The sequence below is a fragment of the Narcine bancroftii genome, chromosome 1, assembly GCF_036971445.1.
Source record: "Narcine bancroftii isolate sNarBan1 chromosome 1, sNarBan1.hap1, whole genome shotgun sequence".
NCBI lineage: Eukaryota > Metazoa > Chordata > Chondrichthyes > Torpediniformes > Narcinidae > Narcine > Narcine bancroftii.
In genome coordinates, this window is record NC_091469.1 from 144195826 (window position 1) to 144218673 (window position 22848).

The 22848-nt window shown below is 43.7% G+C and overlaps 1 protein-coding gene across 1 annotated transcript in view; it reads left to right on the forward strand.

Annotated features, from left to right (window-relative positions):
* Positions 1-13816: 13816 nt before the first annotated feature.
* Positions 13817-22848, forward strand: part of LOC138764755 (15-hydroxyprostaglandin dehydrogenase [NAD(+)]-like) — a 66820-nt gene continuing 57788 nt past the window's right edge. Inside the window, exon 1 of the mRNA XM_069941004.1 lies at positions 13817-14056. Within this exon, the coding sequence (XP_069797105.1) occupies positions 13964-14056 (93 nt within the window). The 5' untranslated portion in view covers positions 13817-13963. The remainder of the gene's footprint in view (positions 14057-22848) is intronic.

Genomic DNA, 22848 nt, shown 5'->3' on the forward strand with positions numbered 1-22848 from the left:
GGCTCAGGCATAGAATGCTGGTTTCCCCTTGGTTCTTATGGATGCTGCGTGATCTCCTGAGTTTCTCCACCACATTTGTGTATTGCATACTGACCCAAGAACCAATTTGCACCACTCCTATGCTATAATTAATTTTAAATTTAGACAGACAGCACAGTAGCAGGCCCTTCCAGTCCCCAAGCCCATTCCATCCAAATACACCAAGTCATCTGTAAAACCTGTACATTTTTGGAGGGTGAGAGGAACTGTGGGAAATGGGAGGAGACCCACACAGGTCACAAGGAGAACGTAAAACTCCTTACTGACAGCACCAGATTTGAACTGTAATCTCTGGCGCTGTAACAGACTTGGTAGTGCATGAGGCCATGGACAAGCAAGTCAGTGTGGGAATGCTGTGCACTCTCCAACCAGACTGCATTAAGATTGACTTCCGCTAAACCCCTCCCCCCATTCTCTCTCGTTCTACCTCCTTTCCTCCAGCTCCCGACTCCCTACCCTCTCCCCCATCACTTCTCAGCTTTTTTTCTACTCTCCCACCTATGACTTCTTACCTGATAGCCTACGTCCACTAATGGCTGCACAACTGTGCCACCCCCATTTCATTTTTAAAAATTCTCCCGTATTATCATCTTCTTTCCCCATATTCTTCCTTCCACTTGTACTCCAGGATCAATTTACAATTGCCAAATGATACACGAATGCAGAGGTGGCCAACCTTTGTTTAATTTAGACACACAGCACAGTAGCACGCCATTTCGGCCCACAAGTACATACCAGGGGTGTAAATTAATTGGGCGGCACGGTCTCGTAGGCGGAAATAGCCTGTTACCATGTTGTTTGTCTCAATTAAAAATTATAAGGTGGGCCACCCCTGTTATATTTTAGGGGAAAATGGAGCACCCAGAAGTAAACCCATGTGGAAACAAGAAGGAAGTGCGGGCTCCTTACTTACAACACCGGAGATCAGGACAAAGCTGAATTTATGGGAACTGTGAGGCAACTGATCCACCAGCTGTGTCACAATAATACATTTGAATGAATCAATCTTCCGAACTCCCAGTGTCTGCCCAGGGATTCTGTTTATGTTTAAGTCTATTTATCACAGTAAAAGTCCGAAAATCTGGGTGCCAAAAATCTGGTCTACACGAGAATCCGGACTTCTTGCAAACTCTCATCTGAAATCCGGACTATGAGAGAATCCGGACTTCTTGCAAACTCTCACCTGAAATCCGGACCATGAGAGAATCCGGACTTCTTGCAAACTCTCACCTGAAATCCGGACTATGAGAGAATCCGGACTATGAGAGAATCCGGACTTCTTGCAAACTCTCACCTGAAATCCGGACCATGAGAGAATCCGGACTTCTTGAAAATTCTCAGCTTTTGTGTGCATGTGTGCCTGTGTAAGTGCCACTGATGCACAGCAGCTACAAGCAGGCATGCAGTCTGTCACGGAAATATCAGAAAGAAAAATTATTTGCTTTCGTTCTTTGTATTTTAAATGAAAAAAAACGTTTCGTCGATAAACTTATCAAAATTGATCTGCTTTTTCTCCTTATATTTAAATTTTAAAAGTATTGCCCGAGAATCCTCAAAATATGGATCAACCCAATCCCCGAGCAGTCTGGATTTTAGGAGTTTTACTGTACCTGGTGGAGTGAGAAAGGTTCTTCTGTGAACAGATTAACAGGTTATCTCAGCATTCACACGACTGTTTAAAGAACACAAATGCAGAGTAGAGGATGACAATGAAAAGGAAGATTAATTAGCGCCAAACAAGGACAGTTCTGTTATGGGTTCATTCAGGAGTCTGATGGCTGCCTGCTCATCCTTCCTGTATCTTCCCGGCCTTTAGGTAAGTTAAGTTTGGGCTTAAAGTCAAGGATTAAATTTACCAACTCACCTCAAAGAACAAGCCTGTTCCCTTTGCACCAACAAGGTAAATTTGCTTCGCTGAATTACCCAGTCCCTTTGGATTTTTAATTTGCTCAAGAGAAAAGATGGAGACGGGAACTGACTGAGATATACATTGAACAAGCGGTACATAAATGCCAGACTAATTTTCAGACCCACCAGGCTAGGAAATCCAGCATTCCTCAATAAACCTGTTTCTGATTCTGGGTTGGAAACATGGCTGATTTTTATCTCATTCATCCATATGCATTAAAACAATTTGTAGTCTCAACAATGAAGGGTGGGACCCGGGTCCTGGTTGTACATCAATGTGTATTCAAGTGCAACATGGAAGTCTGCAGACTTACTGATTGGAGTAAAAACACCAGAATCAGAATTTACAAGTCATGAAATTCAGTGTTTTGTGGCAGCGTTGTGCAAGCATTCATATTATAACCATTTTGTGACATTACTATATAAAAAAAGTTAAAATATTAGTGCATGAAACGTAAGGCAGTGTCTTTGATTCATTAATTATTCAGAAACCTAAGAAAGATGATGATATGTCCTGACCTAATCTGAGATTTTAAAATTGGGCAGTTAATATTTCCTATTTTTTTTTTATTACTTTAATAAACTTGATCATCTTCTCTGTGTAGATTTGGATTTGAAATCTGTCCAGAATTATTCCTTATCTTCTTTTGTAGGACTGTTAGAAACAGAAGTACCTTCACAGAAATTGCTCGAGACAAAAATTGAGAACAAAGAACATTTATTATACAACAATGCAAAGTTGGGTGCTTTCCCCTTACCCTGGGAATACACACATACACTGGGACTCACCCAACTTTTATACAGTTGATTTCAGTATAGGAATACCCTCCCCCTTACATTCTTCTGCCTCCTGGATGAGTTTAGCATTAGGCAATCCTGTCTGCCTACCTGCTGTTTCTGTGAACTTGGAGGACCAGGGGGTATCCTGTAGGTGTCCCATAATGTCATTGTCCTTATTCACACCTTCCTGACTCTCAGGGCTTACTAACTTCTTATATGCAGAACTTGCTAATTCTGTCTAAGGCTAGAAGACCCTTATCTTATTCAGACTAACTTTACTTCCTACATTCTATTATCTATCCTTATCCTATTCATACTGGCTTTATTCATTACACATATACCCATACTAGTTTTCTTCATCTTTCATATTTTCATATTAGTTTTACTCATCTCTCACAGGACCAACATTACCTTTTAGACTTGCTTCCAATCCAATTATTAAATATTCATTACTTTTGGCTTCAATTTTGAAGGTTTTTTGGACTAAAGATTTTTGCTTTGGCTAATACATTTCTTAATTTTTTTTTTACACACTGTCTACTCTTGACTGAAATTTACTTATTTGGAAGATTAAAAGAATTATATCTTTTGTAGATTTATTCGCTGATGTCTTTTGTGCAACTTTCTACCAAATATAATGTACCATACACGCATTGTTTTTAGATATCTCATGTGGTGATACAACCATTACACTGGCCACATTCTTACCAGCCTACGGCTAAGGACAACCTCTGTACCTGCAGGTAGGCAACCTGGAAGGCTGGACCCACCTGCCAGCTGTCAATCACCAGCCCGTATAAAGACTCAAGCCGGCTCCTTTGGGGACAGTCAAACATGTGGAGCCAGGAGTGTACTGAGACCTGGTGTATAAAAGTTTAAGCTAATTAAAGCCTGTTGTACAGTCTGTGGACTTTGCGTCAGAATTATTTGCCCAATGGTGCTCATATCTACAAATTAAAAATTTCCTGAATATGGTAATTATCTAACCAGATTTACTTGACACTTTGTTCCAGTTAAATCCATTTCAGAAAGGTTTAATTTGTACCATTTATACTCTTGTATTAAATTTGAGATCAGTCCCCATGGATAAGATGCGACAAACATGGGAATCGGAACTTCAACTAACATTATCTCCTGAAACATGGGGAGTGATTATTAGACTAGTTAATACTTCTCCACTTTATGCACATCAGTTTAAAGTAGTTCATAGAGATTATACGTCTAAAGATAAACAAGCTCGCATTTTTCCTAATACGAGCTCTACTTGTGACAAATGTAATACTGATATAGCTTCATTGACTCGTATGTTTTGGTCATGTCCTGTGTTAGAAAAAATTGGGAAATATATTTTTAAAACTCTTTCATTTATGCTGGTTATTCAATTACAACCTAACCCCTTAACTGCTCTTTTTGGAATTAGAGATGTATGTTGTAGACCTACTTCCACATATCATGTTATTGCTTTTTCTACTCTATAGGTTAAAAGAGCCATTTTACTTAAATGGAACGAGTCTGATTCTCTGACATTATTTCAATAGCTGTCTCATGTTATGTCTTTCTTAAATCCTGAAAAAAATCAGAAGTGGTACTTCAGATACAACTAGTAGATTTGAAGCAACATGGAAACCGTTCATTGATTATTTCATGGCATTATTCTATGAATTAACTCTTCCTTTCCAGACATAATATAATTCTTGTCTATTTTGTTATCTGTACATGTGGATGTTTTAAACTATTCGACAGATCCTCGGGATAGGCCGCTCAGTTGTTTTTTTATATTTTTTCATTATACTTTTTTTAGTAGATTAGTTCTTTGGCTTGGCTTCGCGGACGAAGATTTATGGAGGGGGTAAATGTCCACGTCAGCTGCAGGCTCGTTTGTGGCTGACAAGTCCGATGCGAGACAGGCAGACACGGTTGCAGCGGTTGCAAGGGAAAATTGGTTGGTTGGGGTTGGGGTTGGGTGTTGGGTTTTTCCTCCTTTGTCTTTTGTCAGTGAGGTGGGCTCTGCGGTCTTCTTCAAAGGAGGTTGCTGCCCGCCGAACTGTGAGGCGCCAAGATGCACGGTTTGAGGCGATATCAGCCCACTGGCGGTGGTCAATGTGGCAGGCACCAAGAGATTTCTTTAGGCAGTCCTTGTACCTCTTCTTTGGTGCACCTCTGTCACGGTGGCCAGTGGAGAGCTCGCCATATAACACGATCTTGGGAAGGCGATGGTCCTCCATTCTGGAGACGTGACCCACCCAGCGCAGCTGGATCTTCAGCAGCGTGGACTCGATGCTGTCGGCCTCTGCCATCTCGAGTACTTCGATGTTAGGGATGAAGTCGCTCCAATGAATGTTGAGGATGGAGCGGAGACAACGCTGGTGGAAGCGTTCTAGGAGCCGTAGGTGATGCCGGTAGAGGACCCATGATTCGGAGTGTGGGTATGACAACAGCTCTGTATACGCTTATCTTTGTGAGGTTTTTCAGTTGGTTGTTTTTCCAGACTCTTTTGTGTAGTCTTCCAAAGGCGCTATTTGCCTTGGCGAGTCTGTTGTCTATCTCATTGTCGATCCTTGCATCTGATGAAATGGTGCAGCCGAGATAGGTAAACTGGTTGACCATTTTGAGTTTTGTGTGCCCGATGGAGATGTGGGGGGCTGGTAGTCATGGTGGGGAGCTGGCTGATGGAGGACCTCAGTTTTCTTCAGGTTGACTTCCAGGCCAAACATTTTGGCAGTTTCCGCAAAACAGGACGTCAAGCGCTGAAGAGCTGGCTCTGAATGGGCAACTATTATAATTATTTCTCTGTCTTTGTTTTCATTGTTAGGAACTTATATGATACTATACTATGTAGACTTGAACAGACCATTTTAATTGTGTTATTTCTATTCTCCTTGTGCTGTTTATATTATGAAGTTAATAAAAAGGATGGAAAAAAAAAGGAATCTGATGACAGCGGGGAAAAGGCAGTTCTAGTCCTCATCTTTAGGCTTCTCTACCATTTTCCTGACGGTAGCTGAGGTGGTGGGGTGGCTTGAGGATAGAGGCTGCTTTTTTTCAGACACTGCCCATAAAATATTGTTACCTTCTTGGATGCTGTGAGACACCCTGAGTTCTTTGAGAATTTACTCCAGATTTCACTCCCTTTCTTCCATAAAACTGCTTTAGCAGCATTAAACTCCTTCCATCTCAACAACCGCCTGACTCAAATCTGCATAAAAAAAGCTTTACTATATTGAATTACCATTGGACCGTTCATACGAGCCTGTAAAACTGCAACATGCAAAATCATCTCACGGTCTTGATATCTCAAACACCTCACCAAAATTGGCCAAGGCAGTTGACCTGGTAACAGTTTTTTCCTTAATGCACGATTCACCCTCTCTATCTCCAAACTCTCTGGAAAATATTCTGGACCAAATATTTCAACAATCCAATCTTTAAAAAATTTTGGAGTATTTGTTTCCTCAAAACCCTTTGGTAACCCCACAATTTTTATATTATTTTGCAGCTCTGATTTTCTAATGAATCCATCTTCTGTAAAAAATTCTTCTTCTCAATTTGCCATACAGCCACTGCTCCTTCATCTTGATTCATTCTGTCTTCTACATTTTTAATTTTGTTTTCAACCATATCCACTGCTGTCAGACACTTATTGACATCCACCTTCATAGAAGCAATCTCACCAGACATGTCAGTAATTTTAAGTCTAATATCAGCAAGTTGTTGATCAACATTTTGAAAACTGGTGGACACATAATCCATCAATCTTTCATTCTGCTTAGTTATTGTTTCTAACGCCACACCAGAAACAGCCATAGGGCTTATTGTACTGGGAGATTTATAAGGTGAAGGTAATTTCAAAGTTGTAGGGGTACCTTCTACTTTGGCTGCAGCTAATAAAAGTTCCTCCTCCAAATAATGTTCCAGCTCCTCTTCCATTTCTTCCTGTGTTAAATTAACTTCTTTAACTTCTTTAAGCTGGTTGTAGGTCAACTTCACACTCAATGACGAACTGAATTCCTCAGCCCGACGTTGAGCAGCACCCCCTGCAGCCATCACTCAATCGAGGGTTTTGCGTGTGCGTACTGCTGCATGAGTCCCAGCAGCGACTATGTAGTGCTGTTAAGTCGGTCCCATCACGTTGCCTGCGTACCGCGTTAAAGACACTGCCACAGGCCCTCTGACCACCCTGCGCTCAACCACCGTACCTGACACGCTTAGTACAGCAGACTCACGCATGTCACACACCTCACGAAGCGATGTCAAGGATGTCGCGGCGGCACCATCTTGCATAGATCTGCGCACAGAGGATGCCGTCGCTACAGCCAGTCGCACTGATAGAGATTGTTGAGTCTTCGGCTCCATCTTCAGTTGATGTCGAGGTGCTAAATTTTCGGTAAGGCCAAGTTTTTCAGAATCTTCCAATTCTCTAAAGTGGAGTTTTTTTGATTGTTGAACTTTACCTCTTTTAATCAGTTTTCTTCTCATATCCATAAGCAGAGTTTTCAGAAAGTTTTCAGACATATATTCAGACATTAAAATCAGGCTTTAAACTTTCCAGCTAAGGAGAGATGAGCTCCCACGTCTTCACCCTACGCCATCTTGCCATCCCCCCCCCAAATTCAAACTCAGCGCCATCATCGTCTGAGGAGGAAGGAGGGGGGCCATCTTGCTGTGTCACGAGGTTGACGCCATCTTACCCATGCAGGGCAACCCTGGATGGTGATGTCCACTCAAGTGACGAGCATGGAGTCTCCGGCATCCTAGCCTCAATGGTCCTGGAACAGGACAGACCTCCGCAGCTCAGCAACTCCATAGAGACTGTGACATTCCACTAAATGCCTAATCGACATGGGCTCTACTAAATGCTTCACTGACTCATGGACTGTGCAAGAGTACAAACTAGAGAAGTATCCTTCCAATTACCGCATACTCCTTGTGTCTCATTCGCATTCTAAGTGCATTGTATAGTATATCTGTCGTTTGAAGGGGAAATTCTGTTAATTTTTTGTTTGTATATTCTTGATGAATTGTGTGCTCCAGTGTTGTTGGGTCTGGACTTCCTGTGTCACCTTAAAAGTGACTCCAATTGACCATGGAGTATTCTGGTCCCCTCCCCCCCCAACAGTTTGGAACAGAGGGCCCCTAAAATCAGAACCCACATGCAGCCTCTCCACAATGAATATCGACCTGAAAGCTGCTTATCACCAGCTGCTAATCGGTGCGGAGGACTGTTCATATACAGCATTTGAGGCTAACGGTCATCTCTATCATCTCTCCACCCCCTTCCCTCTCCATTAACAGAGCCATTCGCCCTCCACACTCTGTTTTGTGTTGTGCCCTCCCTCCCTTATCCACCTATTACCACCTATTGTGCTCCTTCCCTGCCCCACCTCCCGCCCCAGCATTTTATTCTGACACCTGCCTACATTTTGCTCATACCTTGATGAAGGGCTCAAACCTGAAACATGAGTTATGTATCTTTATCTTTGCTATGTGAAGTGCACCATTTAAACCTGCTGAGTTTCTCCAACATTGTGTTTTTACTTCAACCAGGGAGGCTGCAGACTTTCGGGCTTTAATTTTAATACCTTTTGGCTGTAGGTTTGTACTCCTCCACCTCCCATTCTTCTCTTTTCCCCTCTCATCCTGCCTGTTTTGTGTTTAGGGGCTCAGACCCGAAACATTGGTAACATATCTTTACCTTCTATGGAAGCCATGAGGCTGGGAGAGTTCTTCTTGTATCTCTGGGTGTTTTTATTGTTTGAAAATGTTTACAATTTCAGGGTATGCCAAAGTGCTTTACATTCAATCAAAAATATTTTTTGAATGGGGCTATTATCATAATGCTTACATGTAGAAACTGCAACTTGTGACGTATGGGTGTGTATTATTTTAAGAATTGTAGCACGTACCAGCTCTTCCCTGAGCTGGACAAAACCAGTCAAACATTTTGTTTCCTCGGCAGACTTCAGTCTGCTTGTAATCACAACAATCTCTTTTGAGTTCTCCATTTATGCCAGAATTCTTTCCCCTTTATAATAAATAAAATACAATGATATTGTTATTTCAGTTTGTTCTTATTTATCTTTGGACCCTCTTAGTCTTTGGACATACTACAAGCCGAGAACTCCAGTGGCCTCAAATGTCTTAAATTGTTCGACGGTGCCCCAACTCAACTGAATCACATCCCAAGTCTTCCTTTAATCGTGAGGCACCACACTCAGTGGCTGTATTTTCATTCAGGATGGACAAAGATGACTGCAATTATCTGATTAACTGGAGCCAATAAAAGGAAGGGGGAAGCACAAGTAGAATAACCACTGTGGGGGTGGCAAGTGTAAGGGTGGGACTTGATGGCTTGAGAGGCTTCCCAGGAAAGCAGGTTGGACCTTCAGCCGTAAACATTCAAACACACTAATTGTCCAGTGGGCTGGTACATAAGACTAAACAAGGTTTTAATTGGCAATTAGCAATTAAATTACAAACTACGCCACTTTAAAACTAATTTAATCAAATAATGTTGCAAAGCCAGTGTGGTGAAACCATTATTGTATTTAGTTGCATGCATTATTTGTAAATGTCATGACCTTTCCTGGTTGACCCTGCTCTCACTGGGCGGCTCGTGAGTCCTCCCCCTTTCTTTCCCATAAAGGCTGTCATGCCACAAGCCTGCCCCCAGTACGGGTCCGGGTCAGCGTGAGCGACCAACACAGGGATGCTGTCCGTCTCTTGTAAATAAAAGCCTTCAGTTTCGGCAATTTCAGTCTTTGTGTAATTGATCGTGTATCCGCCAAGATGATGGGTTGTGGCTGCATGATGTGAGACCTGGTGGAAACCGTTGTGGTTCCAGGTGACCAGACCTCCAGTAAGTGTTAGGTACTTGAGGAACTTTGGATCAAGGTTTGGGGGTGGGGGATTTTCCTGGACACTGTTTTAGGAAAAACTGGAGCAACTCAGCAAATCTCCAAGCGTCCATAGGAGGTAAAGATATATAACAAATGTTTTGAGCCTGAGCCCTCCTACGGAAGCTGTAAGACCTTATATCTTTACCTCCTATTGATGCTGGAAGACCTGCTGAGTTCCCCCAGCATTTCTGTGTTTTTAATACAATCAGGGTCTGTAGACTTCTGTGTTTCACTGTGCTTTAAGAGGCAGCCTCATCCATGAAATTAATTGCTTCAAATTCGGTCTGCGGTCAGGGACAAGAGCCTACGGTTCCTCTCATAATGAAGCAGGATTATTATTGCAACAACACATTGATGCACCATCAATGACTCAAAAGATTGAAGTTGAGCAAAATTGATAGGCTTTTATTCGCTGGTCGACTGTCCCGAACTGAGGAGGGGTCTGAGAGATACTCACCTTTATTCAGGAGCCTGTGGGAGGAACCACAGATTCAGTTGGCCAATGGATGTGCCCAGAGAGATAAATACATAGAGAGGTTTACCTCATTCACCCTTGTTTTTAAAAAGAGTCTGGCACGGTTAAGTACTAATGATACAATTACAAATTAAGTATTTTGGGCAGTTTGATTTCCTGCTGTGACCGTCGTAGCTCTGGCTGTGGCTTCGCCGCAGTGATGGAGTTCTAGACAGTCTGGGGAGCCTGTATCCAGTCGTCAGCGTTGAGCTGAGGGGTGTGCACCAATGAAACTGGTGTTTAATTTGTTGGGACTAAGGTAATGTTCTGTTGCCCTGGTGTGTCATGAGTAGCAAGGTGTGGGAGGGATGTGGGGTGATCAGGGGTGGTCTCCAGAGTCCCTGAGGGTGCCAGGTCCCTAATGGAGACAGTGTCTTCATGCCCATCGGGGTACGTCACATAGGCATATTGGGAGTTGGCGTGGAGAAGGAGAACCCTTTCAACCAGTAGGTCGGACTTGTGACTCCTCACAGGATTCCGGAGTAGGAACCGACTCTGGGCACGTCAGCCATGCTGTTGCGTGGGCCCTGCTGCAGATTTCCTAGGAAAAGAAAACATACATTCATGCGATGTGGCATTGGTGGCCGTACATAGAAGAACCTGATGGACTGGAGCACCTCAGGGGGACCTCTTGCCAGCGGGAGACTGGGAGGCCCCTAGACCACAGGGTTAGGAGGATGGCCTTCCGGACTGTAGCACTCTCCCTTTGCACTTGCCCGTTCCCCCGGGGGTGGTAGCTGGTAATCCTGCTCATGGTGATGACTCTGACCAGCAGGTTCTGGCACAGCTCATCACTCACAAATGTGGGCCCCCGATGGCTATGAATATATCTGGGAAAGCCAAACAGAATGAAGAGACTGCATAGGGCCTTGATGACTGTGGCAGCTGTCATGTCAGGGCAGGGGTTGGAGAACGGAAAATGCGAATGCTCATCAATGGTAATGAGGAAGTACACATTGTGGTCAGAGGAGGAGAGGGGTCCTTTGAAGTCAACACTCAGGCATTCAAAGGGGTGGGTGGCCTTTATCAACTGCGCTCTGTCTGGCTGGTAGAAGTGTGGTTTGCACTTCACGTGGAACAGGTAGTTTTAGATCATTGACCCGATCTCTTTGATAGAGCAAGGCAGGTTGAGGGCTTTGACAAAGTGGAAGAATCTGGTGACTCCAGGGTGGCAGAGATCATTGTGAAGGGCTAGTAAATGGTCAAATTGTGGACTGGCACAGGTCCCATGGGATAGGGTATCTGGGGACTCATTGAGTTTCCTGGGCCAGCTCAAGATATTGTAATTGTAGGTGAAACATTCAATTCTCCATCTCAATAACTTGTCATTATTGATTTTACCTCACTGTTGGTTATCGAGCATGAACACAACTGCACATTGGTCAGTTAGTAGGGTAAATCGTTTCCCGGCCAGGTAGTGCTTCCAGGGCTGTACTGCCTCAACAATAGCTTGGACCTTCTTCTCAACAGAGGAGTGTTGAATTTCGGGGCCTTGGAGAGCACAGGAAAAGAAAGCGACGCATCTGCCCACCTTATTAAGTGTGGCAACCAGAGCGAAGTCTGATGCATTGTTCTCCACCTGGAACGGGATGAATACATCCTTGGTGTGCTTCGTGGCTTTGGCGATGTCTGCCTTGATGCAGCTGAAAGCTGCTCGGTCCTCTGGAGTTAGGGGAAAAGAGGTCGATTTAACCCGGAGGTGGGCCTTGTCTGCAAATTTGGGGATCCACAGGGCATAATATGAAAAGAAGCCCAGGCACCTTTTCTGGGCCTTGTTGGGAGGGGGAGTTCCAAGAATGGGCGAACGTGGTCAGGGTCAGGACCAATGATTCCATTCTCAATGACGTAGCCAAGGATGGCAAAGGCGGGTTTTGTGAAATACACAATTAGCCTTATTGTACATGAGGTTAAAGAGCTTGGCGGTGTAGAGGAAATTTTGAAGATTGGAGTCCTACAGGTCATGACTGCAGATGGTGACACTGTCAAGGTATGAAATGTGGCCTGCACCTAGTACTGATCCACCTTGCAGTCCATTACCCGTTGGAACACTGCGACCCCATTGGCGACGCCGAAGGGGACTCTCAGGAAATGATAAAAGCGGCCGTCCGTCTCGAACCTAGTATATTGGCTATCCTCCAGGTGGATGGGGAGCAGATGGTATGCCGATTTCAGGTCGATGGTAGAGAAAACCTAATATTGTTTGATTTGGTTCACCATATCAGATATACACAGAAGGGGGTACACATCCAGTTGTGTGTACCTGTTTATGGTCTGACTGTAGTCAATCACCATCCTGATTTTCTCCCCATTCCTCACTACCACCACTTGTGCTCCCCAAGGACTGGTGCTAGCCTCAATGATTCCCTCGTTGAAGAGTCGCTGCACTTCCACCTAATGGAGGGTGGGGATTTGCTACGGCATGGACTAGTAGGGCTGAACTGGCCTGTTCTGTGCTGTAAGTGGTTATATGGTTATATGGTTATAATGCAGGCCCTGACCCCAGCTCTGTACTGCCTCCATATTGCAGCCAGTCTAAGACCAGGAGACGTAGCCTCAGAATAAGAGGATATCCCTTCAAAATAAAGATTAGAAGTTTCTTCAACAAGAGGGTGGAGAATCGATGGAATTTGTTGCCGCAGATGGCTAGGAAAGCCGTCACTAGGTAAAGCGGAGGTTGAAAAGTAAGGGTATCAAAGTTTATGAGGAGAAGGCAGGAGAATGGGGTTGAAAGGAAAATTACATCAGCAATGGTGGAGCAAACTCGATGGGCCAAATGGTTTAATTTTAGTCCTCTATCTTGTAGTCTTAAAGCCTGTCTTTAATGATGCAGGTAAGTAGATAAAGGGATATAGAATTGGGCTCTAAAATTTTGGAATTTCTCGACCATTTAGGCAAAAAACCAATGCAAATTGCAAACAGTTTGACAAATGCATAAGTGCATTCTGTGTATTTACAGTAGCATTGAAGTTGTGTGCAGGTTTGGTCACCAAACAACAGGAAAGATATCAATAAGATTGAAAGAACTCAGAGACAATTTACATGGATATTTCTGGGACTTTAAGAGTTGAGTTACAGGGAAAGTTTAAACAGATGAGGACTTTATTCTCTGGAGCATAGAAGAAGAATGGGGCAAAGACAGAGTAAATGCAAGCAGGTTTTTCCCTCCGAGGATCGATGAGACAAGAACTCGAGGACATGGGTTCTAGACAGTCTGGGGAGCCTGTATACAGTTGTCTTTGGACTGTATTTGGTCTCACATCATGCAGCCACAACCTATCTTCTTGGCTGATACACGATCAAAACGGTGAAAGGTGAAATGTTTAAAACAACCTTTTGGGGGAACTTCTTCTTGCAGAGAGTGTGGAACAAGCTGTCAGCTGAAGTGGAGAATGTGTGCACGATTTTGACATTGAAGAAAAAATTGGATAGGTGCATGGATGGGAGGAGTATGGAGGGCTATGGTCCAGGTACAGTTCATTGTGACAAGGCAGAATAATAGTTCGGCATAGACTGGATGGAGGTGAAGAGCCTGTTGCTGTGCTATAGTGCTTGAGGGTACTGTGTACTGTGATGTAACACTCTGGGCAAGTCAAAGGTCACGTGTACAGCAATCAGTTCTCTTGATCTTACCAGGCAGCACAAAAGGGTTGTGCAATACAATCCTTCCTCCTCCGAAGCTGCTTTTGCTCAAGGGCACTTCCTGACTCGTGGCTGGTGGGTGAAGAGTTAAGGAGGAGTGGGAGGTGTGTTCACTGTTAGTCAGGAAGCAGGTGGAAGGAGAAAGCACTTGCAGCCTCGACCATCGAGACAGGAAAGCGGAGCTGAAATGAATCTGAAGAACAGTGTGGGCTTGGTAACAGGCGCATCCCAAGGACTGGGAAAGGCCTTTGCAGAGGCCTTGTTAAAGAAGGAAGCAAAGGTAAAACAACCTGCAGTGCGGCAGTCTTGAAGTGGGCAGGACAGGAGGAAGGGATGAGGCGGGCGGTGGTACCATAGGTCTGCTCCTCACATACCATGAAACCAGTTGGTAAGTGGTTGTTTGCCACACGCAAGAAGTGAGTAAATCTTGCGTACATTGCTCTCTGCAGTGTGGCCTTGATTTAAAGCAAGAGCACACATTTCATTAGTTGACAAAGGTGCAACGAATAGAGTGCACTAAGGGATCAGTGCGAGAGCCTCAACTTATGACAGTTCTCATCACAATGATGGATGAAGGTTTCTGACAATGCGAAGAGGAGTCAGAATGTAAATTGTGAGGGCAGCAAAAAATATTAATAAATGAACTGAGCAGGCAAGGAAGGAGGAAATGGAGGATTTGCAAAAGGTCTTGTCCAAGATAAGTTTATGAGTTTGTTGTCATACACGTTGTACAATGTACATTTGCACAAAAATTCTTGGTGCAACTGAACAGCCACCTGTAAAGAAAAACTATTACCGTAAACTAATTGAAACATAGAAAACCTACATTATAATACAGGCCCTTCGGCCCACAAAGGGCCTGTCAAAAGCATGACCCTACCTTAGAAATTACTAGGCTTTCCCATAGCCCTCTATTTTTCTTATCTCCATGTACCTATCCAAAAGTCTTTTAAAAGATCCAGACATACCCACCTCCACTACTGCTGACGGCAGTCCATTCCATGCACCCACCACTCACTGCGTAATAAACTTACTACTGACATCTCCTCTGTACCTACTCCCCAGCACCTTAAACCCGTGTCTTCTTGTGGCAACCTTTTCAGCCGTGGGAAAAGTCTCTGATTATCTACACGGTCAATGCATCTCATCGTCTTAAACACCTATCAGGTCACCTCTCACCGAGTTCACTCAACCTGTTTCCATAAGGCTTACTCCCTAACCCAGGCAATATCCTCATAAATCTCTTCAGCACACTTTCTATGGCTTCCACATTCTTCTGATAGTGAGATAACCAGAACTGCGCAAAGTACTCCAAGTGGGATCTGACTAGGGTCCTATATAGCAGCAACATTACCTCTCAGCTCTTAAATTCAATCCCATGATTAATAAAGTCCAATGCACCATATGTCTTCTTCACTGCAGCCTCAACCTACACCGCTACTTTGACCGTCCACTGGACTCAGACCCCAAGATCCCTCTGATCCAACACACTGACAATAATCTTACCATTAATGCCATATCCTTCCATTATACTTGACCTACCAAAATGAACCGCTTAAGACTCATCTGGGTTGAACTCCATCTGCCACTCCTCAGCCCAGTTTTGCATCCTATCAATGTCCCGCTGAAACCTCTGACAGCCTTCCACACTATCCACAACACCCCCCAACTTTTGTGTCATGAGCAAACTTACTAACCCATCCCTCCACCTCCTCATTCAGGTCATTTATAAAATTCACAAAGAGTAATGGTCCCCGAACGGATCCATGAGGAACACCACTGGTCACCAAACTCCATGCAGCTTATGACCCATCTACAAACACTCTTTGCCTGGCCAAGCCACGTAGAGATCCAGTTGAATTCAATTAAAAGAAATAATAAGTATTTACAGTAATCTTAGTGCAAAAAAGTGATCTGCAATAGTGTGGAGCATCCTGTTAAACCAGTCTGATTAGTGTATGCAAGATAAGCTAATAATGTGCAATCATTTTGTTCTAGAGTGCGTCTCAAACCTTTTATGGTTTAGCCCACCTGGCTTGCAGTCAAACATGACTTGGCCCACCAGTGGCAATGACTGAGCAATATTTTCAAATCAAAGGCATCTCTGTAAGAAACATATCTTTATCCAATTATGGTATTTTATTTCACATTTTTAAAGACCCACATGGAAACACACTGTGGCCCACTGGTTGAGAAGATTATTGGCCAGCGATGCAGGGCAACAGTGAGATCACATCTAGAACGTAGTGTATTGGCCTGTATTTTTTGGAATTAGGAGAATGGGGGGGGGGGGGGGGGGAGGGGGGGAATCTCACTGAAACATTGCAAATGTGAAAAGGCTTGAACAGAATAGACGTAGGGAGAGTCTTGGACAAGAGGACACAATTTCAGGATTGAAGTGTGTCCAATAAGAACAGAGATGTGCAAGTATCTCTTCAGTCATTGGGTGGTTTGGTGCCACAAGCAGTTGTGGAATCTTGGACATTGGGTGTATATTTACGGCAGAGATTGGTGTGGTCTAAATTAGTCAGGGAGAAGGCCGGACAGTGTGGTTGAACAGGAAAATGGATCAGCTCATGATTAAATGTGCTGAAAGGCCTATTTCTGCTCCCAGTTATTATGGTCTCATTTATTAGATTCTTAATTTAAGGAAATATATCTACCAATGGGAAACAGTTCAGAAAAGCTGCAACGGCTTTGTACTAACTGCTTCCTCTTTATTATACTTTTAAATAATTCAATCAAATTAGTGAGGCACAATGTCCCCCACACAAAGCCAAGCTAACTAATCCTGCCTCTGCTTTAAGTATATCATATCCCTTGTCATTCTCTGCAGTGATATCATTACCACTGGGTGAACCTCACATGGCCTGCAGTTATTTAGCTTATTTATGCTTCAATAATAGCTCACCCATGGTTTATAAAATGCAAAAAAAAATCCCCAACCAAGTTCCTTCCTTGCTTTCCCTAAAATCCTGCTGAGGAGGTTTCCTTAAAAAAGCTTCCAGAATAAGCGTATTGAACTCTGGTTATACCCGATCTTAAAAGGAGGCAAGAAGCTTTGAAAACTGCTAAATTAAGCAATGTTGGATGCTATAATACAGCACAAGAAATTATGAGGGAAGTTTTGAAGGATTCATGTGGCGTGTTACGGAGCCCAGAGGACCCCAAAAACCAGCAACAATAGATATGCACCACAACACAGGGTTACTTAAACAAAAGTAGTTTTTAATTATAATTGAACAAGAAAACAGAATTAAACTTTAACTTATTATTTTGTGGGGCACTGTTAGACAGAATCAGACACACACAAAGATAAAGACTGTACAACAGGCTTTAATCCACAAAAACTTCCACAGAGCCAGGCTGGCTGTGGCTGCAGCAACTCTGAGTGAGGCCTCGGGAGGCCAGTGCAGGCTTATATCCCGGAGGGTGATTGACACCCGACCGGGAGGGGCTTGATCCATTCAGGCTGACTGATTGACATCCGGCCAGGTGTTGTCCTGTCCCCTTACACTCCTGTAGGTACAGAGGTTGCCCCCTGCAGTAGGGCAGTGGTGTACCACCACATACTTAACCTACTTACTTAACCTACCTAACCTACTTAATCCACCCTCTAATACTAAGCGCACGTGTGTGTAATGTATATTTAAGATTATAAAAGTTCTTTGAATCACATTCCCATCTCACTGGTTGCAGGCAATTCTTGTTCTGTGCACAAAAGTTAGCATTAACAAAGTTCACCAGGCTTTGGTGTTTAATGGGCAAATGGTTACCATTGCAGGCAAAATCTTCGCTAGGATTCTCCTAAATAGAATAATGCCTAGTGTCGATGAAAATGTTCTCCCAGAATCACAGTGCGGCTTTCGCGCAAACAGAGGAACTACTGACGTGGTCTTTGCCCTCAGAAAGCTCCAAGAAAAGTGCAGAGAACAAAACAAAGGACTCTACATCACCTTTGTTGACCTCACCAAAGCCTTCGACACCGTGAGTAGGAAAGGGCTTTGGCAAATACTAGAGCGCCTCGGATGCCCCCCAAAGTTCTTCAACATGGTAATCCAACTGCACGAAAACCAACAAGGTCGGGTCAGATACAGCAATGAGTTCTCTGAACCATTCTCCATTAACAATGGCGTGAAGCAAGGCTGCGTTCTCGCACCAACCCTCTTTTCAATCTTCTTCAGCATGATGCTGAAACAAGCCATGAAAGACCTCAACAATGAAGACGCTGTTTACATCCGGTACCGCACGGATGGCAGTCTCTTCAATCTGAGGCGCCTGCAAGCTCACTTGTGGCAGAAGAAATTTCGATGCACCTCTGTTCTAAACAGGCGCCCTTCAATCCTGAAGTTGTGCCCTCTTGTCCTAGACTCTCTCACCATTGGAACCAACCTTACTACATCTATTCTGTCCATGCCTTTCAACAGGGACAGTGTAAATGGTGAAGGATAGTGATGTCCAACAGTTTACCTTCCACTAAATTGGGGTTTGGTTTCTGCATTCTGAGGGATGGCACATTGTGAGCAAGAGATGGACCAAATTGGAAGAAATGCATATCAATCCCTGCTTCACCTGCCTGGTAGGAAGAGAAGAACAAAAAGGATTGGCTTTGCATTTCCTGGCATTGCTTGTGAAGATGTCTCAAGGACAAGATGGGACTTTAGTGGAGATAGATGATTGAACCATTTCCTTCAGAATCCCACACAGTCTGTAAGGAGATTGTATGTACTCCCTGTGTCTTTGTGGACTTTCCCTGGGGCTATGGTTTCCTCTCACTGTTCAAAACATACTGGGGTTTTAGGTCAATTGGATGTAATTGGGCAGTATGGGCTCGTGAGCCGAAAGACCCTGTTACCGTGCTGTATATCTGAATACTAAGAGGGGGCAAGATATTTGCCATGGTGGCATCATATTTAAGCACACAGAAATTACAGGTGATGAGGGAATTAGATCGGGAAATGCAATACATTTCCAGTTCAAGATGGTGTGAGTGTTCCATGGTGATGGAATCAGATACAGTACATTCCATAGACGATGCTATAGCCTTGTCCTTTCACTCCATCCTGACCCACCTAGAGAATGATGCCTCATACACCAGGCCGTCATTTAGTGACTTCAGCTCGGCATTTAATATGATCATTCCCCAAAGGCTAATGGAAACACACAACCCTGTCTGTGACTGGAATCTGGAAAGACCACAGTCTGTCTGGGTTGGTAGCAAAACATCAAGCACCGTCACGCTGAGTACTGGTTCACCTCAGGGCTGTGTGCTCATCCCGCTCCTTTTCGTGCTACTGACCCACGACTGCATCGCCAGATCCAGCTCCAACAGTATCATCAAGTTTGCAGAGGACATGACAGTCGTCGGCCTCGTCAGCAACAACGATGAGTCGCACCACAGAGAAGAGGCGGGAAATCTCGTGAAGTGGTGTGAGGGTAACAACCTGCGTCTCAATGTGGACAAGATGAAAGAAATGATCATGGACTTCAGGAGGACCAGGAATGACCACCCTCCACTGAACATCAACAACTCTGTAGTGGAGAGCACCAAGTTCCTTGCAGTTAACGTAACTATCGTGGACATTCAACATCTCCTCACTTGTCAGGAATGTGCAACAGTGACTGCACTTCCTGAGAAGACTGAAGTGAGCAAGGCTACCGGCCACCATTATGTCAGCCTTCTATAGGAGCTCTATCGAAAACGTCCTGGCCGGCTGCATCACTGTGTGATACGGTTGCTGCAGTGAAATGAATCAGAGGTCAATCTACAGGACCATAAGAGTGGCAAAGAGGATCAATGGAGTCTCCCTCCTCTCCATTGATGTGATTGTTTTCTGAAGAGGGCACACAAAATCTTTGAGGACCCCTTCCATCCTGCAGACAGCATCTTTCAGCTGTGCCTGTCAGTGAAGAGGTACAGGAGTATCAGAGCCAACACCTCGGAGTTTGGGAATCTCAGCTGCCCAAGAGCAGTGAAACTACTGAACAACCAAAAGGACTGCTCACACTAACCATATGAGACTCTCGTATTCATGAAGCTATATTTATTTATATTAATGAATACTTGTCTAGATTATGTATTGTTTGTCTGCGTGTTTTTCACCGGGGACCAGAGAACGTTGTTTCGTGGGGTTGTACTTGTGCAATCAGATGACAGTAAACTTGACGACTTGGCAATAGTAGCACTTAAGAGGCTTCTAGATAGACTCACGAAGATGGAGGGATATCTGTCAAGTGCTAAACAGTAGACTTTTAGTTAGATTTAGGCATCGTGATTGGTACAGACACGTGGGTCAAAAGGCCATACCCATGTTCTACTGTTGTGCGATCTATAAAGTACTACATTAAAATGAGGTGGTCATTCCCTTATTGAATTGAGGAGTCTTCTGGTGTGACTGGAATTCCAATAAGTTCAGTATTGGAATTCCAGGATTTAGACCAGTGATAATGAAATTTTTCGAGTTCAGGACAGTGTGAGACTTGCAGTAGCCTGTTTTACTCATTTTGTTTGGGAACCAAAATGTAATTCAAATATGTGAAATATTCATTCACTCATATTTCCAGTGATGATCACTCTACGATTAAGGCACTCTATTTATAATAGGCTTGGGACTTAAAAGCAACTCCTTTTTTAAAATAAAATTGCCACTGAGAAACGCAAAGATTCCTGAACATTCTAAAAGCCTTTCGTTCACAGGATCTATAGAGGGGTGGACCAATTGCTTGTACACTTTAAAAGGAAAGAAAGACATATGCATTACCTTAAAACCATAAGACATGGGAGCAGAAATAGGCTAGTCAGCCCATCAAGTCTGCCCTGGGTTACCTACAGTATATTCACGTGTAATAGTCGATCCTGTGTAATAGTAGACATCGCCCCCCACCCCTCCCCATTTTTTTGGCCCAAAATTCGTGTGCTTTCCTGATATCTGTCTAAAAGTCAACTCCCCTATTTTTGACTGTCCGCCCATCCAAGCTCCCGACGCCCCAACCACAGATCCTTGCCCTAGCTGCTCAGCCACCAGAGCTCCCGATGTCTCGACCACGGATCCTCACCCCGGCCACTCACCCACTGGCATTCCCAACTCCCCGACTGTGGACCCTCACCCCAGCTGCTCAATCACTAGAGCTCCCGACATCCCGGCCGCAGACTCTCTCTCCTAGGCCCATGTTGCTTGTCCAGCCGAGTTCCTAATACTAATTCCCCAAACGCGGACTTAACGCCCAGCCCCGAGTTCCCGATGCCTTGAATGATCCAGGTAACATTCTGGTAAATCTCCTCTGCACCTTCTCCATAGCTTCCACATCCTTCCTTTAATGAGGTGATCAGATCTAACACAATACTCTGTGTGGTTTTATTAGAGATTTGTTGAGTTGCAAAAAGACCTGTCCACTCCTGAACTCAATCCCCCTATTAATGAAGCCCAACATCCCATAGGCTTTCTTAACTATCCTATCAACCTGTGTGGCAAACTTGAGGGATGCATGGATTTGAACCCCAACGTTCCTCTGTTCATCTACACTGGTAAGTAATCAACTATTAGACCTTTACTCACTCTTCTAGTTTGTCCATCCAAAATGCATCACCTTACACTTATCCAGATTAAACTCCATCTTACACTAGCTGCATGTGCCAGTGAAACACGTACCTCTCGAACATTTCATTTTTATTTGGAGAACAGTGGTCATCAAACATCTTGATAACCTTGCCCTGATTTTCTGCCTTGGCAAAAACAAATGTGTAGAAAATCTCTAGTGCTTGAGATCCCGCCATGATAAGTAGCAATGCAACCTTCCATGCTTCAAGTTTTCTATCGAGTCCAATAGCTTGCAGGTACAGCATGAATCTTTGTTTGAACAGCCTCCACTCATGGTTGATATTTCCAGTCCAATTACCATGTTAGGAGTCTTTACATTCTGCATTTTTCTGCTGATAACGACTGATTACGTACTCTGCCCACACCTGGTGTTTCTTCTACTCATGGTACCATGTGATGTTTCTTTCACTGTAATAAATAAACTTTTTTTTAACAACTATACTTTATTAGCTAAAGAACTCATGACCCTGTGGAGGCATCCATCTTGAATCCATTACTAGTCTCTGACTCCCCCTAGTGATCAAGAAGATCACTCTATCCCTACCCTTACTTGAGAAAGGATGTATTGGCTTTGGAGGCAGTGCGGAGGAGGTTCAGCAGGTTGATTCCAGGGATGAAGGGTTGGTCTATGAGGAGAGATTGAGTCACCTGGGATGTACTCATTGGAATTTAGAAGAATGAGAAGGATCTTGTAGAAATGTATAAAATTATGAAAGGCATAGTGTAGAATAAGGGAGGTAAGTTGTTTCCATTGGTAGAGGAGACAAGAACTAGGGCACATATCTTCAAGGTTCAGGGTAGTAAATTTAGGACAGAGATGAGGAGGAACTGCTTTTTCCAGAGGCTGGTGAATCTGTGGAATTCTCTTCATTTGAAGCAATGGAGACTACCACAATAAATATATATCAGACAAGGCTGGATAGATTTCTACATAGTATGGGGAATTAATGGATATGGGGAAAAGGCAAGTAGATGGAGATAAGCCTATCATCAGATCAGCCATGATCTTATTGAATGGTGGAGCGGGCTCAACGGGGCAAATGGCCATCTCCTGCTCCTAATGCTTATGTTCTTATTGTCACATATATTGCATAGATGTAGCAAAATTCTTAATTTCCCCGGCCAAACTGAAATGTAAGATACACCAACTTCAATAGTAAAAATTGAAATGACCATAAATGCAAGACACAGAGAGAGAATGAATATGAAAAGGTAAATATATATATTCACAGTTGCAATTAGTGCAAAAATTAAGATGTGGCATTCAGTAGCGCTGACAGATCTTTTGTTAGTCCTGGAATAGTTTATGTTTAGGGTAGTAAGGGGAGGTTCAAAAACCTGATAGTTATTGGATAAAAGCTGTAATTCAGCCTGGAGAGGGTGGACTTCCGTCTTCCGTGACTTCTGCCTGAAGGGTACAGCGAGAAGAGATTGTAGCCAAAGTGCTGGGGTCCTTTATGATGTAAGATGCCCT